The following is an 18,422-nucleotide window of genomic DNA, read 5'->3' as shown; positions in this document are numbered from 1 at the left end:
AGAAATGAGAATCTAATAGCTGATACCGGAAGAATTTCAAAATCAATGAGGAAAGCAAATTAAGAAATGAGGTTAGCAGCTGGCTAGCCACTTGGAAACAGATTAAAAAATGTATCCACACTTCTCTGTTTATATTAATACAAATTTCAAAAGAATACCAAATTTAATGCAAAATAATTAAAGATTTCACAGTTGGAAGTTTCCGGAGAAGCAAAATTTGAGAATGTGGTATAAGAGGCTGAAATGGAACGAAGACAAAGGTCACCAGAATGGAGAAGAAACTCTCCACCTAGGGTTACGGTCTGAGGTGTCTACAAAGTCCCGAAGAGGCTGTGGTCTGCAAAGTTACCCTACTAAAAATACCTGATTGACTCCAGCTAATTCTGAAATGTACTATGTGCATTTCATTCTAAAAGTTAGACATCCCAAATGGAAAACACAGAGTCCTGACTCAGCCAGATACCTGAGGTTAAATTATCAATCTTCTCTGATAGTATCCACATGCACTTTGGAATTTGAAACACACTGCAGGGATTCTCCTCTAGACCTAGGTGGTTAAGCCCTCCGTTACCTGAATTGCTGACTTAAATTTTTATGTTGTTAAATCTTAACTGCACTAATCTGATCAATCTCCTTAACTTGCAGATTTATACTTACAAAGTTGCCAATCAAGTTATTTTTATTTCCTATATTCAATTTGACATCATTATAATTTCAATGCTATAATAGTTCTCTCGATAGCAAGGAAGTTCTCTCGATAGCAAGGAATCGATGCCATTGATAATAATATACTTCTGGTTCCCATCATTTTGGTTTCTGTTTATTGATTTCAATACATACTCTTTATCTGATTCCTTATTAGATAAACCTTATTAATTTTGCTACCATCCCCAAATGAACCATTACCTCTTCTTGCTCTTCTTCATCATATTCCTCCTGTTCTGCAGCATCATCGTCATCGTCATCATCACCTTCTTTACTTTTCTCTTTGCTTCCTTCTTTCTCTTCATTTTCCTCATCTGATTTTTCACCATCACCTCTTTTTTCCAATTCCTGGTATAAGTGAGTTTCATTAATTTGTATGGAAACCACTAAACTGCTGACTTCCCTGCTTAGCCTTAAGGGAACAGTTATCTATCACCTTATTCTACTCCCATCTTACCACCACCTCCTGGCTACCACCTAGGAAACTACGAGTCAACTCAAGAAAGAAGGAATTTACTGTGTCACCATTAAACCAGCATTTTCTTTGATTTTGTTATGTAATAATTGGGTTTCAGATTAATATTGGGCTTATCAGCTCTAATGCACAATGCTTTATTTTTTATAATTTATCTCCTACCTTCTCTTTTTTTTGAGAGAAAGTCTCGCTCTGTCACTCAGGCTGAAGTGCAGTGGCACGATCTCGGCTCACAGCAACCTCCTTCTCCTGGGTTCAAGTGATTCTCCTGCTTGAGCTTCCTGAGTAGCTGGGACTACAGGTGCATACCACCACGCCTGGCTAATTTTTTTAGTAGAGACAGGGTTTCTCCATGTTGGCTATGCTGGTCTCGAACTCCTGGTCTCAAGAGATCTGCCCACCTTAGCCTCCCAAAGTGCTGGGATTACAGGCATGAGCCACAGTACCTTGCGGTCTATCTTACCTCCTTCTAAAATATTTGAGGTGACTTAGTTTATGGAGAACTTTTAGAATGTTATTTTGTTTTCCTTCTAACATAAAAGGGGAAAAAATAAGGTAATAGTATTATCTCAAAATGTCTATGTTTCACTTTATACATGAGGCCATTTAATACTATTATGATAATAGCAAGTCATCCTGGGTTAGATTATCCTAGTTGCATTTTATCTGTGTCTTTATCTTTTTTCTCTCTCATTATTTACTTCCTGTTGCCAGGAATTCTTGTTTCTTAATATATCTGGCAGATTGAGAAGAAAGAGAGAAATTAAAACTCAAATCACAGTCAATACTAGCAATTATTAGAAATTCTAAAAGAGAAGACAAAAGAGAGATGCAGAGTTAGGAAAGCTTTGATTCCATGAGAGTCCCACTTATCCACAAGTGGAACCATCAGGGAATAGTACACAAAATTAACTTTAAAATTACATCTTTGTATTTCTATTATGACTACCAACAATTTTTTTCATTTAATAAAAAGTGACTTATTTTCATTACTGTCACTATCTGTTCACTAAATTGTACTATGCTTCATTTGCACATATGATAGAATTTCACAAGTTTTCCAGGAGTCAATAATTTCACATATTAATACACATAATTAAGGCATAAGTCACCTCAGCTAAAATGTGATTATTCCTAAACAGAAATTGGAATACTAATGCGTGAATCTGCAAACACTCCATCTCTATTATAAGGTATTTGCTTTGTAGATTACATATAGAGAGAAAGCAGATTTTATATCTGGAGTAACTACAACTTAGCTATTCCTTTACTGGTTCTTAAACGCTTATCTTTAAAAATCCTTGTAATTAAATTCAAATTTGAATTTAAGGAAATCAAAGACAACAGAGAGACTACATTAGGTAGGCTCAATTTCTAATCAAAATTCAAACTCCACCTTTCCTGTCTGCTTAACCCACTCAGGCAGAACAAATAAGACCAAGGTAACAGACATAAGATGATTTATCTTGATACTGACTCATATGTTGTCTTATATGAGTTATTACTACAATATGATGTGTGCAATTTTTCCAACTGGCAATCCCTTTGGAAAAGTGCAAGTAAAGAAAATTGTGCTTATGGATCTTTTGCAGCATCTATAATAAGAGATACACACACATATATGATGGTATGTTAATATTATATTTTTTTACTATTTTAATCAGATCACAGTAAAAAGACCTGCAACCAATAAGTTGTATAGTTAATAGGAAATTGTAGTGCCATATTTATTTAGCTCTGTGCAGGGTACACACTATATCTAAAAAACATGCTATTATTTTATTTTTATAATTAAGAACACAGTTATTTAAACCAGTTATGTAAAAGTACTTTTTTTTTTTTTAAGATGGAGTCTTGCTCTGTCACCCAGGCTGGAGGGCAGTGGTACAATCTCGGCTCACTGCAAGCTCCACCTCCCAGGTTCACATCATTCTCCTGCCTCAGCCTCCCGAGTAACTGGGACTACAGGCGCCTGCTACCACGCCCGGCTAATTTTTTTTGAATTTTTAATAGAGATGGGGTTTCACTGTGTTAGCCAGGATGGTCTCGATCTCCTGACCTCATGATCCACCCGCCTCGGTCTCCCAAAGTGCTGAGATTACAGGCGTGAACCACGGCGCCTGGCCAAAAGTACTTTTTAAATACAGTATTCATTCAGTGCCACATAGGAACCAGGAAGTCTCTATTTCTATTATTGCTACCTCAAATATCTTTAAAAAAAATCCTCATCTTTATTTCCACCACACAGATCTAAATCAGACTCATAAAATAGGTTAAAAGTAGATTTCTGCAACTTTTTAATAAAAATTGATCTCAAAGCCACATATATTGTCTCATTGCTTCATTCCTTTTGCATTAAGCTACTAGTTTCAGCTCTTCTACTTACTAGTCTCCATTTTCTCTCCTGTTGAGATTTAACCATCTAACTTTACTACTTTACAGATTTAAGAATAAAATGAATAATATAAAGATACTGAAAACAGTGTTCAATTATGGACAGAGAGCAGTTCTTCTGGTTTAAATATTACACAGCCTTACAGCCACCATACAGAGCCTCCTGTTATGCAGAAATAAGAAACCTCAGATATTAGTTTACCACTAATTACTCACACATTAATCATGAGATTTGAATGTATGTCACTCCCTCTCCATCCACGAATGCTCTATTATAAAAAAACTTGGAACTGCTTTTGCTGAAAAAATCAGCAATAAGAAAGTCATCTGGGAACAACTTTTGCTCTTCTAAACTCATTGGTATTTCTAGATTTAAATTTCCAGTTTTTCCAGTGTGTGTCCTGAAAATTGTGTTTAAATGTAGACAATATGGAAACACAGTTTGTTACATGGAGAAACCCAGAGGTCCAGATCAATCTTCCTTACGGCACATGTCATCTTAGCAAGTTTTCTCCAGGAAGCTTTTAGAATAGCCAGAACCTGAGTTCAGTCAATACAAACTGGCTAGAACTGCATTCCCATCATTTCGCCATAGTTAAACCTGACAGTTATCACTGCTCCTTCATCAGTACTCTGGCTTTATTTTTCAGACATGTTGTCTCTAACTCCAGTACTGGTCAAATAATAAAATAAAAATATGAGTTTCCACTACCAAATAGCTGTGCCAACTTGGCCAGGCAAGTAAAAATTTTAAAGCCTTGACTTCCTCATCTGTAAAGAAGGAATAATACCCACCTCTCCTTGTTGTTATGAACTCTTATGGACATAACATATGTAAAGAGCTCATCAAGGAGGCTGGCACAGAATAAGTTTCAATAAAGTGTTAGCTGTTACTGTCATCATCATCATCACCAAGGCAAGACAATGCATGCATTGATAACGGTAGTAAATTGGTATAACCTCCATAAAGAGCAATGTAACAATAGCTATCCATTTCATACAGTGCACATTTAAGTACTGACCAAATACTTCTAGAAATCTACCCTACACATGTGAAATGACATACTTAACATGAATTCATTGCAGCATTGTTAATAACAGCAAAACACTAGATGAAACATAATGTCCATATATCCAATTATGTAGGATATTAATTAAATAAATTACAGTTCATTTTTATAGTGCAGCCAAAAAAAAAAAAAAGGATGAGGTAACTCTACACAGACTTATATGGAACCACATCCAAGGTATTCAGTTAAGTGATAAAATGAAAATGCAGAATGTAATATGCTATCTCTGTCTTTAAAAAGAAAAAAAAAACCTTGCATTTGCTCTGTATGAAATACTTCTGAAAAAAGACATAAGAAACTAGTAACATTGGTTGTCTATAGGAAGGGAACTGGATGACTAGGGACAGGAATAGGAGGGAAAATTTTCAGTGTTTTAAACTTCTGAATCTTACATTTTTTATTTTTGAAAAATTAAATTTTTAAAATTTTCAGTGCTTTAACCTTCTGAATCTACATTTTATTTTTGAAATATTTAGATAAAGAAAGCTATAAAAATAAGTTCTATAAAATACATTTTTCCCTCAAGAGTCTTCAATACTTAAGACCAAAAAAAAGCATTAAAACTGTACATATTAACCAACAGGAGGAAAAATGAGAGGTTTTTAAAAGAATTACATATGTAACTCTTTTTAAAACTTGTTCATGTTTCTCTCTGCATGCATGATTCAAATATAAGCGGAAAGGGGGATACAGTGAAAAAGAAAGAGGTGACAGAAGGTGAGGTAAGTGGCCAGGTGAGTGGTAACGAAGGACAGGACAGACCCTCCATACCTCCCAGCGTGCAAAGTTCAAACCTTCCCAGCTACCTTATATGTTGGGCTCGCTTCTGCCAAATTTACATTATTAAAAAGTAAGAGAATGCTGAAAGGTTGAAACAGAGCAAAACGAGGTAGGATCTTTTACATTTTTTCAGTTCACTTGTATAGTAAGAAGAAAACCTTACCTCCATTTTTTTCAACACATCTGCAGTATTAGTGAGTGATGTGCCTTTGCCTGCGTCTTTTGCCTTTTTGGGTTTTGGGCCTGCTGAAGTAAAACTACCAGTTAACACATTTTTCTGCAACTGCAACTGTGTATTATATTTCCTTGTCTTTGCGTATGCTGTCCAGCATCATGCTACTGCATCCTAGGCAGTCACATAGTTTTCAGAGTAAATTAATTTTCTCAAAGAATAAACAAATCATACCTCACCAATTTTCCAATGATGATGAATAAATGATAATCACGTAGTAGGATTTTTTTTTTTTTTAAGACTGAAGTTAACTATATTTTTTACTAGTTCTGAACATTGGTACTGGCAATTAATATCATTAGGGCCAAAACTGCTAAAATGTTGCCTCAGACAGAGAAGTACCAAGAGTATAGTGAAAGGCTCCCACAAATCCACCTGCACTGGCTTCTCCTTCACTGGTAAGTGTACTTCATTTTAACCAGAAGAATCTTAGCAGGTGTGTAAAATAAAAAGGAAGTGCAGGATAAATATTCCTTTCAGCTTTAAAGTCAACTACAGATTTGTGATCCTCTAGGACATGACCAGTATCATTCATGCACATGTATTTTATTATGAAAATATTTGCCCAATAAAAACCAACGGTATAAAAGACAGAAGATAAACTGCCATATCTCAAAATTCTGCATTCAAGCTAAATATGATTATATACTGTATCTTTAAAATAAAATAAAAATATTCTGCCTTAAATATATATGTGCAAAAAATGTAAAGTGTCTGTACTTCAAATATGTTCATTTACCAATGGTGAAAGAGATGACAGTGCAACACAAAAGTATCTTTGGAATAAAGATTAAAATAATGAAACAATATACTTATCATATGAATCTGAAAACTCAAAAGCATGTAAGTGAAATAAAATGTTGTAATGGCTTTGGGCTACATAATTTTTTTTTTACTCCTATCAAAAATATTGCATTTTGAGGCTATTCTGAAAGTGCAGGGTCTAGAGAAGTATTTCACATATAAATTCTGCCAGTCAGTTACCAAAGCAATATGAGAGGCTACAAAATTGTCCCACTGTGGTCAAAGAGTATTACAGCTCTTTTCCAAAATAAAGCTAAACACTTAGAAATTACTTTGTAAGAGGAAAATGTGGCTCAGAAAGATGTAATTTTGTTAAAGATTAACATTTAACCTACAAAAGAAAATTTTTAGATTGTGGTAGATGACCCATAACTGATGGAATTACAATTTACTGTGTTATACTGAATTGCCCCTCGCGGAATTACTGAGCTCAGAGCTCCCAAACATATGTATTAGTGAGGTTTCTCAAACAAAAGTAATAGTTAGATTTAATGATGGGTAACTTTCTCTGACCCCCTCGAGGGCAAAGACTGTTTAATATGAACTGTAACACATAAAATATAGCATCACATATGAACAAGATATCAATAAATTATTATAATATTAATGCCAAAAAACATTAGCTAAGAATGTATTCTACTTACATCATGAAGTCTTTTTCTAAGAACTTTTTATCAAATTATTTAATTTCATAACATAAACCTTTGTTAAAGGGACACTAGAGAATATGGCCAGGTAAGTAAACTTATTTTTTTTTTCCATCTTTGGCCAAGTATCTGCATATATTTGAATAGTTTCTTTTAACACATGGCAGTAGCTGGTTCTTCAAGAAACAACTGTTTTCAGCCTTTGACTCTATTGTTACTGTTTACTTCCATGTAAATCAATGGAGGACATCTTAACAAAAAGGACAGTACAAGCTTATCAGAAACAAGACATAAAAATTACACAATATGTAATAAAAAATACTAGAGCAAAATGAGAAAGTTTCATTGTTGCTTTGTTTATTAACAAATGGAAATCCTGACACATTGGGAGCTTTTACTGATTAATGTGGGTATAAAATCCCAGGGATGACATATTTGAAAACATTAACTCTTCCAAAATGAACACATTTTTCTCAGCTTTAAAGTCAACTACAGATATGTGATCCTCTAGGACATGACCAGTATCATTCATGCACATGTATTTTATTATGAAAATAATATATTTGCCCAATAAAAACCAACGGTATAAAAGACAGAAGATAAATTGTCATATTTCAAAATATTCTTTATGCAAGCTAAATATGATTATATACTGTATCTTTAAAACAAAATAAAAATACTCTGCCTTAAATACACGTGCAAAAAATGTAAATTGTGTTTGTACTTCAAATATGTGCATTGTATTGTATGTCAATTATATCTCAATAAAGGTGTTAAAAAGGGGAATGGGAATTCCTTCTCTTCTCTTCTCTTAGTTGATAACCCCACTGTTCTTAACCTCTCTGGCTACCTTCCTTTTTCACTCTTCATTCTTCATAGCAAAATTCTAAGAAGACTCATCTATGCTAGCTGTCTCCATTTCCTAAGCTCCATTTACCGGTTAAGCCATTCCAATCTGGATTCTACCTCTGTGAATCTTTCAAAAAGCTCTCACTGAGGTCACAATAACCAACATGTCAAAAACGAGTGAACATTTTCCCGTCTTCGTCCTATTTGACCTCTTAGCAGCAATGTCTAACATCTTTTAACATTGTTGACCACCTTCCGAAATACCAGACTACCTTGTGTAACTCTGCTCTCCTGGTTCTCCTCCTCCCTCTCTCTTTCCAGTTCCCTTCTTTGCCATTCAATCTCCTCTACCAGCCCATTAAATGTTGGCATTCCTGTAAGCTCAGGGTTAGGCTCTCCTTTCTTCTAATTATCTAATTCTGCCCTAGACCATCTCATCCTTTCTCTTGGTCTCAATGATCATATCTCTGATAATGACTGCTATCTCCATTTTGAGGTCCATTCCCCTGTATCCAAGAATATATTTAACATTTATATTTGTATATTTCAAAGGAACCATAAGTAACACCTTTGAACTGAACTTCTGATTTTCTCTCACAAACCTGGTATTTCCCTACTTCCTCTCCCACAACTATGTCTCAGTAAACTCCTATTCATCTTTCAATCTCAACTCCAATTCCATGTCCTCAAAGAACCCTTCCCAATGAGGACAGTGTGTTTTTCTTTAGTGATTTTACCCCATTTGACTACAAGCTCCATGAGGACAAGGATTATTCCCACTTTGCTCAGTTTTATTCCTGTCAGCACAATGTCTGGCAATAATAGATAACTATTTACTGAATGAAATTACTAAAGAAAAACAAACTGTAAACATTCACTTTGGCATTCTTCCATACAACATAAAGCTCTATTTTATTGGTTTCCCAATTTTAAAATGTTTTAGTTAATAATTTATAATGTAGCCAGTATAGTAAAAAATCTGCAGTTATGCAAATGAAAAGGTCTACAATAATTGAAAAGTCTTTCTTAGCAGCTCCACAATTCCATAACTAAAGGAAAATCCTAAGTGAATAAATGCAGGAACAGAAAACCAAATATTGCATGTTCTCACTTATAAGTGGGCGCTAAACACTGAGCACACATGGACATAAACATGGGAACAACAGACACAGTGAACTACTAAAGTTGGGAGGGGAGGACGGGGTGGAGTGGGTTAACAAACTACCTATTACGTAGTACACTCACTACCTGAGTGCAATATACCAACGTAACAAACCTGCACATGTACCCCTGTATCTAAAATAAACACAGAAATTTAAAAAAAGATAAAACATTTAAAAATTAAAAAATAAGACATACACAAAGAAAAGGCAACAACTAAGAAAAAAAACACCCAAAAGACAAACAACAAAAAACAAGCTTTAGCAAAATAGTTATAATGCATATATATATATACACACACACACATACATAGGGGGACAGAGAGAGGGAGAGAGTCAGGGTCCTAGACAGAGTGTCAGGGTCTTGCTCTGTCTTCCAGGCTTAAGTGCAGTGGTGCAGTTTAGGCTAATTGCAGCCTCTGCCTCTTCGGCTCAAGTGATCCTCCCACCTTAGACTCCCAAGTAGCTGGGACTACAGGTGCATGCCACCACACCTGGCTAATACTTGTTTTAACTTTTTGTCGAGACAAGTTCTCACTATGTTGCCCAGGCTGGTCTCAAACTCCTGGGCTCAAGTGATCCTCCCACCTCAGCCTCCCAAAATGCTGAGATTACAGGCATGAGATCCCTTGTCTGCCTCAAAATAAGAAAAGCATTAAGAACAGTGAGTATAACTTTGGGTTGACAAATCCATGTTAACAGAATGTAAGAAATAACCTTTTCCTACCTGAATTACTATTATATTAGTCAATGTACCTTTTTTACATTTATTTCTTGGCATCATCTCTCTTGGAAGTCTTCTCCAATCTGTACATAAAATAAAAAATAAAAAATTGCAGTTTCCTCTAGGAATTAGTGGCATTGAACATAACCATTTGAAGGACACAACAGTTGTCCAGAAAATGACAATAAAGTGCCTTAGTATCTGACTTTATAAATTTAGCTTGAAACATGTAAAAACCGAATCCAAATATTACAGACAATGATATATTTTCTCCTATAAAGAAAATTTATTGCAATAGCTCTGAAATAGTGCTATAAAATTTTTGGTGAAGGAAATCTTATGGTAATTATTTGTGGGTGTTGGAATTATGACAGTTTTTCTTAAGTATTATTTATATTTATTTGACCACTTTATATTTCATAAGTTTTCTGTAGTTGATATATTCTGTAGTTGATATATTTCTTATGCAACAAAATTTTTTTTTCAAAAGGATGTTACCACAATCCCAAAACATGCAAAATGAAATAAACAATTGTAATATCTGAAAACTTTAAAATTAAAAATATAAATAGCTGTCAAAAACAAATTTCCTCCAATAAATAATTTTGCTTGTATTAGCTAAATAATTCCTCTAATGTGTCACTTTCTTTTAATTTTTAAGCATAGAGTTAAACAGGAAATGGAAGCAACATAAAAGTTGATTTAAAAATATTGCCTGCTTTTAAAGAAAATTTGGAGCATTTTTACAAAGCATTTAAATCTCAAGTCATTTTACCTGAAAAATAAATTTTGCTTTGAATATATTTTAGTTTTTATAAGCTATTCATTTTAGATCATGACGGAATATGTAGAGAATCATTTGAGAGATGAATACTAATGAAACAGAAGAAATGAGAGACCTAAGTTGTTTCCAGGGTGCCCCAACCTTACCAACACTGAAAAGATAGTACTACAATCTGTGAAAATGATAAGGCTGTTAATGCCATCTATGTTTTTACATAAGGGGAGTTTCCATAAAAGACCAAGGACAGAGACATAAAAAGAATGTGAATTAAAATGAGAAGACCTGGGTTCTAACAGTATTGGCCACATGGCCTGACAGGTCACTTTATTTCTATGACAACTGTTTTTATTTGCAAAATGAATGAGTGGGATGAGATCTCCTTTACAGCCCCTTCTAACTTGTCCATACCCAAGGTAAAGCTTCTTTTTAGATATGGTTCTTTTGAAGAAACCTAACAACTAAAACTAGTCTATGTCTGCTTAAAAGAAAGGAAGATCCATGAGCTTGGCTTAAAATATCTTTAAAACGAGATTTTTGCTTTCTCTTCAAATGCTCTAAAATTGCTCAGGAGCATAGTATTTGTGCTTTCTGGTATTACAAATTAAAATTGTGATTGTGGCTAATTAAATTGGAAAATTCAAAGGGTTTGTTTGGCCTGTCCTATTTTTGTAAAAAATGTATTTTAAGGGCGGGGGGTGTTGGCTCATGCCTGTAATCCCAGCACTTTGGGAAGCTGAGGCGGGCGGATCATGAGGTCAGATCAAGACCATCCTGGCGAACACGGTGAAACTCCGTCTCTACTAAAAATACAAAAAATTAGCTGGGCATGGTGGCGGGGGCCTGTAGTCCCAGCTACTCGGGAGGCTGAGGCAGGAGAATGGCATGATCCCTGGAGGTGGAGCTTGCAATGAGCCGATATCGCGCCACTGCACTCCAGCCTGGGCGACAGAGCAAGACTCCATCTCAAAAAAATAAATAAAATAAAATATACATATATATATATATTTTAAGAACTTCCACAAAAGCACTTCAACTCTTCCTTGTTTTAGCATAAAAATCTTTTCACCTTAGTTTCTAACAGATTTATATTACTAATTAATCACAATAAAAGAACCAGACTCAGTTTTCCTATGGTAAAAATAGAAAACTTATCCTAAAAAAAAAACATGAGGTGAGAGAGACAGCCTTTAAAAACTGTTTTCATATTGTGTGTTTTGTAGTTACCTGGTATCCATTCTTCCTTGTATACCTTCATGTATCTTTTACTATACCTTTCAATATCTAGGGGAAAAAAGAATAAAGAACTCATTAGGAAAATCAACAGTAACCCTGAATTTAAGCCATTCCTTTAAGATTATTGAAAACAACAGACAACATTTTTAATTTTACATACAGGGAGTTTCCCACCTTTGTACATAAGAGAATGGGAAAAAGGGTAGGGGTAGGCAAGGATGGACTTGGTGAGGGGTTACTGATCTGAGGCATAAATGAGCAAGCTGCAAGCCCTACATGCCAACTGCTGAAAACTCTGCAGGAACCCTCTGAGCTTGCCAAAACCAGTAAAGCTGCAACTGCGGCTCTTGATTCAGACTAGTCCACCTTATCACAAGAAACACCCTTAAGGAGGGCACAAACTCTTTTCCAGCAGCACAAGTTGGAAAGCAACACTATCACACAAAAGCTTGAAGCCATGTTCATCATAAAAAGTAGTTCAGGAGTTAGGCATGAAAAAGGGAAGGTAATACTAAAGATGAATGGATAAAAATCAAGGACGAAATATATACTGATTTTTCTTCTATGTCAAGGATATGCTTCCAAATAATACAACCACGTATTAGAGAAAGATAACCAAAATAAGTAGTAGATCAGAGATCAAGAGATCAGGTTTTTCTAGGTATTTTAACTGTTTGACTTCAGGTAAAATGTTTTAACTAATCTTGCCAAGTTTTTAATCTATAAAACGAAGTCAGCACAAATGAGATTCCTAGAATTTGTAACACAATGACTTCTTTTTAAGAATTTTCTCCAAAACAGTTTCCATATTTTAAATAATTTTAACCCTCAGTATACCGGAAAAAAACAGTTTTTACCCTTTTTCTCTGGGTACAGTAGACCACTTTTTATATTTTAAAATATTTTTAAGTTAATTTCAAATAATGAAATACAGAGAATAAATAAAAAAGATAACATAAAAGAACAGATACTGAAAACCAATTATTGGAACCCAAATAAAAAGAGGTAAAGGATTTGAATAGACATTTCTCTAAAGAAGATACAAAAATGGACAAAAAGCATGAAAAGATGTCCAACATCACCAATCATTACGGAAATTCAAATCAAAACCACAAGGAGATACTGTGTTACAACCAACTGGGATGGCTAGAATCAAAACAAATAAGAAATGTTGGCAAGGATATGGAAAAATTGGAACTCTCATACATTATTGATGGGAATGTAAAATGGTGTGGCCACTTTAGAAAACTGTTTGGCAGTTCCTCAAAATGTGAAATATAGAGTTACCATATGATCCTATGTATATACCCAATATAAATGAAAACATATCTTCACACAAAACATGTACATGAATGTTTATGACAAGATAACTCATGTAATCCCAAAAGTGAACTGACCCAAATGCCCATCAAGTGATGAGTGGATAAACAAAATGTGGCATATATCCATACAGTGGAATATTATTCAGCCATAAAAAGGAATGAAGCACTCATATGTACTAAGCCATGAATGAACCTTGAAAACATTATGGCAAGTGAAAGAAGCCAAAGACACATGTTACATCATTCCATTTATATGACATGGAATCTCTAGAAACAGAAAGCAGATTTCTGGTGCCATGGGTTGGAAGGAGGGAAAGTAGGGAATGACTACTAAAGGGTACAGAATTTCTTTTTTAGACGATGAAAAGCATCTAAAAAATTAGATAGTGGCTGGGCACAGTGGCTCACACCTGTAATCCCAGCACTTTGAGAGGCTGGGGCGGGCAGATTGTTAATAGGTCAGGAGTTCAAGACCAGCCGGGCCAACATGGTGAAACCCCATCTATACTAAAAACACAAAAAAATTAGCCATGTGTGGTGGCGCGTGCCCGTAATCCCAGCTACTTGGGAGACTGAGGCAAGAGAATCACTTGAATCCAGGAGGTGGAGGTTGCAGTGAACTGAGATAATGCCACTGCATTCCAGCCTGGGTAACAGAGCAAGACTCTGTCTCAAAAAAAAAAAAAAAAAAATTAAATAGTGGTGTTGGTTGCACAACTCTGTGGCTATATTAAAAGTCACTGAATTGTACACTTTAAAAAGTAAATTTTACATAGTGGATTATGTCTCAGTAAAGCTGTTACTTAAAAATCAATAAAACTAGGCCCAACACAGTGGCTCAGGATGTAATCCCAGCACTTTGGGAGGCCAAGGCAGCTGGATCCCTTGAGTCCAGGAGTTCGAGACCAGCCTGAGCAACATGGTGAAACCCCATCTCTACAAAAAATACAAAAATTAGCTGGGCATGGTAGCTCATGCCAGTGGTTCCAGCTACTTGGGAGGCTACAGTGGGAGGATCACTTGAGCCTGGGAGGTGGAGGCTGCAGTGAGCTAAGATTATGCCACTGCATTCCAGCCTGGGTGACAGAACGAGATCCTGTCTCAAATAAAAATAAATAAATAAAGTTATTGGAGATTTTACTAAGCAATTAAGTACAGCAAATCCAAATGTATATTACATGTTTTACTGATTTTGAAGGTAAATTTAACCAAAATGGGCAAAGTCATTTGAATGCAGTTTTCTGTGCATCGGCTGCCACACACAAACCTAGAATATATGCCTTCTGTACGCCCTGATCCCAGATTCCAAAGACATCTTTAATAGGTTCTAACTTATAATTTCCTCTGGTTCTTTCTCTCATATGTGTATCATCTAAATAATTTCAGATTATAAATGCATTTCTAGTAGAATCTAGCTTATCACTACTTCCAATTCTTCTTCTTGTACTTACATATCCAAAATGCAATACTTTAAAAACCTTTGATGTCTCATACCTTTTTTTTTTTTTTTTGAGGCGGAGTCTCGCTCTGTTGCCCAGGCTGGAGTGCAGTGGCACAATCTCAGCTCACTCCCAGGTTGACTCCACTCTCCTGCCTCAGTCTCCTGAGTAGCTGGGAGTACAGGCGCCCTCCACCACGCCCAGCTAATTTTTTGTATTTTTAGTAGAGACGGGGTTCACCATGTTAGCCAGGATGGTCTTGATCTCCTGACCTCGTGATCCACCCGCCTCAGACTCCCAAAGTGCTGGGATTACAGGGGTGAGCCACCGTGCCCGGCTGATGTCTCATATTTCTATTGAAGAGAGGATGGCCCAGCCATCTTCTTTGCTCTATACTTGCAAAATATTTTCATTATTAAATTTATAATCACCAGTTAACACAATCAATCCAGAAAACAATTTCATGTCTATATAATCAATTTCCTTTCAATCATTGTTGTCTTTGCCTTTATGTTCAGCATTTGTCAGTTACAAAACACATCAAATTAATTTTGGTGCACAAATATCATAGAACAAAAATGATCGTCTCATTTTAGCAAACAGGATGTTCCAGGTTTTTGTTACAAAGTATTACATGATGAGTTCTTTTTCAAAGATTGACTGTAGAAGGCCACCATAATTCCTTTTTAATTCTTGGAGATACAGTGTTTACTCATTGATTCTTGAATTTGAGAAAATTCATTGAAGACACTGTCATCTGAAGACTCACAGTCTGAGATTTTGCTTATACAATCAATTGCATCATCATCATGAGCATCCAGAGAGCTATCTGTCTCTTTGCATTTGTCTTCTGATTCGTCTAAGAATTGTGGAACATGTTTTTCTGTCAATTTTAGACATTATGAGCAAAAAATTAAAAATTTTTGAAATTTTCAATTGTATTAAATGAAAATTAAAACAGAGCAACTACAAACATAAGAGTCTCTGAAGACTTTATATCTTCTTAAAAAACAGATGTAATGCTTTGGACAACACCACAGGAAAACTATATGATGACATAATAGTGATAATTTATTTGAATTGCACAGTCAATTTCATCATTCTCCCATTTTTTATATTTATTCTTTTTTTCAGCATAGTGGGGAATGTCTGATGAATAGTGATGAGATAATATCTATGATGATAAAGTAGCAAGGTATTTCAAGATAGAGAAAAAATAAGATCACTCAGATTCCATAATTATTTTAGATATATAAAAGGGTCCAATGGGCTGATATGGTATTCTAAGATAAAACGAGTTTTCCTTTTTAAGTAAATGTCTGTTTCTTCTTTAGAAAACCTCTATGCAAGAATAAAAGTTATCAATATCAATCATACAAACAATAAGAACTGCTCCAAAAAAAAACGTCAAAAATTTATATTGGGTCTCATGGACACTGATGGTATATCAAGAATTAGTAAGCCAAATTCCATTTATTCAGTAACAGACCTGTGGAAGTATTTAAGTAAATGTATAATTTCCATTAAGCTTTGAGGTTCTGAAAATGACTTATGACACTATCACCACTGTCAGAATCATGTTTCTACTTCAGAGGACCCTGTGGTTCAGGAACCTGAGCTGGGAACCACTAGACTAGATGATCTCTTATAGCTAAAATTCACTAAAATAATATTCATTGGTGTTTTTCCTTTATTATATAAATAACAAATTTCAATGCAAAGAAAATACTAATCATTTCTATAATCCTACCTGAAAACATTAAAAACAAACTTTGAAGACATCGCAACATGAAATATGTTCATTCCATGCCATCAGTTCTTGAGGACTGATCTCAATGCCCTGAGCCACCAGCCACTTGACTATCAGGAAGTCTTGAGATCTCCCACCTTATTTGTCTGTCCTAGTGTCTAGTGATTTAGTTCTTTACAGTAGCCCTTAAGTCTCTGTTTCCTAAAGCACACAGGTGGTAAGTGATGCACCTGGCGAAGGTACAGTCATGCAACATCTCTATCTGGAATATGATTCTCTCTGACAGTAGGGTCGTTCTCTTCAGTCTGGCCAATTCTTTTTCACTCATAGCATGGATATTATATAAATTTATGTATGCACATATATATATACATATAAACCTATATAGGCACATATAAATGTATATATTTTATAGAAAAACCTTTATTTTTAACATGAGTGTGTTTTTTAAACACTATATCAGGAAACAGAGGTAAGCTGGGTGCGGTGGCTCATGCCTGTAATTTCAGCACTTTGGAAGGCCGAGATGGGAGGATCACTTGAAGCCAGGAATGTGAGACCAGTGTGAGCAAAAAAGCAAGACTCCCGTCTCTACAAAAAAAAATAAAAATAAAAAATTAGCCGGGCATGGTGTGTGCACCTGTAGTCCCAGCTACTCAAGAGGCTGAGGTGGGAGGATCACTTGAGCCCAGGAGTTTGGAAGCTGCAGTAAGCTATGATTGTGCCACTGCACTCCAGCCTGGATAACAGAGCGAGACCTCATCTCCAAAATAAAATATAAAACAATAAAAAAAAAAAGACAGAAGTAAACATGAAGATCTCAGGGAGAATGTACTTGTATCAATTTGGAAATTTCTATACAAGAGTTTTCCTCTGAAAGAAATAAAAGCAAAAAAAAAAAACCCTTATATTTTGAAATACTTTATAGCATAGTTATCAAAGATAAAGTGCCCCTTAATCCAAGTACTAGCCAACCACTCCCATAGACCAACAACAAAATTATGTTTTTAATATCCCTGTCTAAAACACTCACATAAATGCTTTAATTATATGATATACTTTTTTTTTTGAGACAGAGTCTCACTCTGTCACCCAGGCTGCAGTGCAGTGACATAATCTCAGCTCACTGCAACCTCCACCTCTCGGGTTCAAGCAATTCTCCTGCTTCAGCTTCCTGAGTAGCTGGGATTACAGGAATGCACCACCATGCCTGGCTAACTTTTGTATTTTTAATAGAGACAGGGTTTTCCCATGTTGGCCAGGCTGATCTCGAACTCCTGACCTCAGGTGATCTGCTTGCCTCAGCCTCCCAATGTGCTAGGATTACAAGAGTAAGCCACCGTGTCCGGTCTGATTTGACATATTTTAAATTAGACGTGCTTTAATAACACCCACATTCACCTAAGTGCATCTGTGCCATAGAGAAAAGATCAATTTTAAAAGCACTAAAGTATACCCTGCATTACTATTTTTTCTAATAAGAATGAATACTGATTAGTTCATTTGGTCTTACTTTTTAAAATCTTTAAAATGAAAAGTTTTATTTTAGAACTCAAACAGACGAAAGCATGCAACATAATCATGAAAGTTAAAAATTTCAGTATTAGGCCGGGCATGGTGGCTCACGTCTGTCTGTAATCCCAGCACTTTGGGTGGCTGAGATGGGCAGACCACTTGAGGTCAGGAGTTCAAGACCAGCCTGGCCAACATGGTGAAACATCTCTACTAAAAATACAAAAATTAGCCGGGCATGGTGCTGCGCGTCTGCAATTCCAGCTACTCAGGAGGCTGAGATGTGAGAATCACTTGAACCCAGGAAGCGGAGGTTGCAGTGAGCCGAGATTGCACCACTACACTCCAGCCTGGGTGACAAGAGTGAGACTCCATCCCATTTCCAAAAAAAAAAAAAAAAATTAAGTATTTTTGAGATAAAATATTTCTTATCAAACCACTATATAACTTAAAGCAGCTATGTTTTGAGAATTAAATGAATTTGTCTAAAATGCTTCCTATAATTATAAGCACATGCTAAGATCATTACGTAAGGCTTCCTT

The 18,422-nt window shown here is 35.5% G+C and overlaps 1 protein-coding gene across 5 annotated transcripts in view; it reads right to left on the bottom strand.

Annotated features, from left to right (window-relative positions):
* Positions 1 to 18,422, bottom strand: part of POLR3G (RNA polymerase III subunit G) — a 40,739-nt gene that overhangs the window by 7,655 nt on the left and 14,662 nt on the right. For 2 of the 5 annotated variants that reach the window (XM_019027785.4, XM_019027786.4), the window contains exons 4-7: positions 11,849 to 11,905; positions 9,873 to 9,923; positions 5,588 to 5,670; positions 907 to 1,053 (exon numbers count right to left, since the gene is read on the bottom strand). In XM_019027785.4, the coding sequence (XP_018883330.1) occupies positions 907 to 1,053; positions 5,588 to 5,670; positions 9,873 to 9,923; positions 11,849 to 11,905 (338 nt within the window). The remainder of the gene's footprint in view (positions 1 to 906; positions 1,054 to 5,587; positions 5,671 to 9,872; positions 9,924 to 11,848; positions 11,906 to 18,422) is intronic. The other 3 variants (XM_019027788.4, XM_019027789.4, XM_055387525.2) reach the window with 2 other exon arrangements.

Source organism: Gorilla gorilla, chromosome 4 (assembly GCF_029281585.2).
Source record: "Gorilla gorilla gorilla isolate KB3781 chromosome 4, NHGRI_mGorGor1-v2.1_pri, whole genome shotgun sequence".
Classification (NCBI taxonomy): Eukaryota; Metazoa; Chordata; class Mammalia; order Primates; family Hominidae; genus Gorilla; species Gorilla gorilla.
Note: the sequence above shows the minus strand (reverse complement) of the source record. Positions and strands in the feature narration are given on the sequence as shown.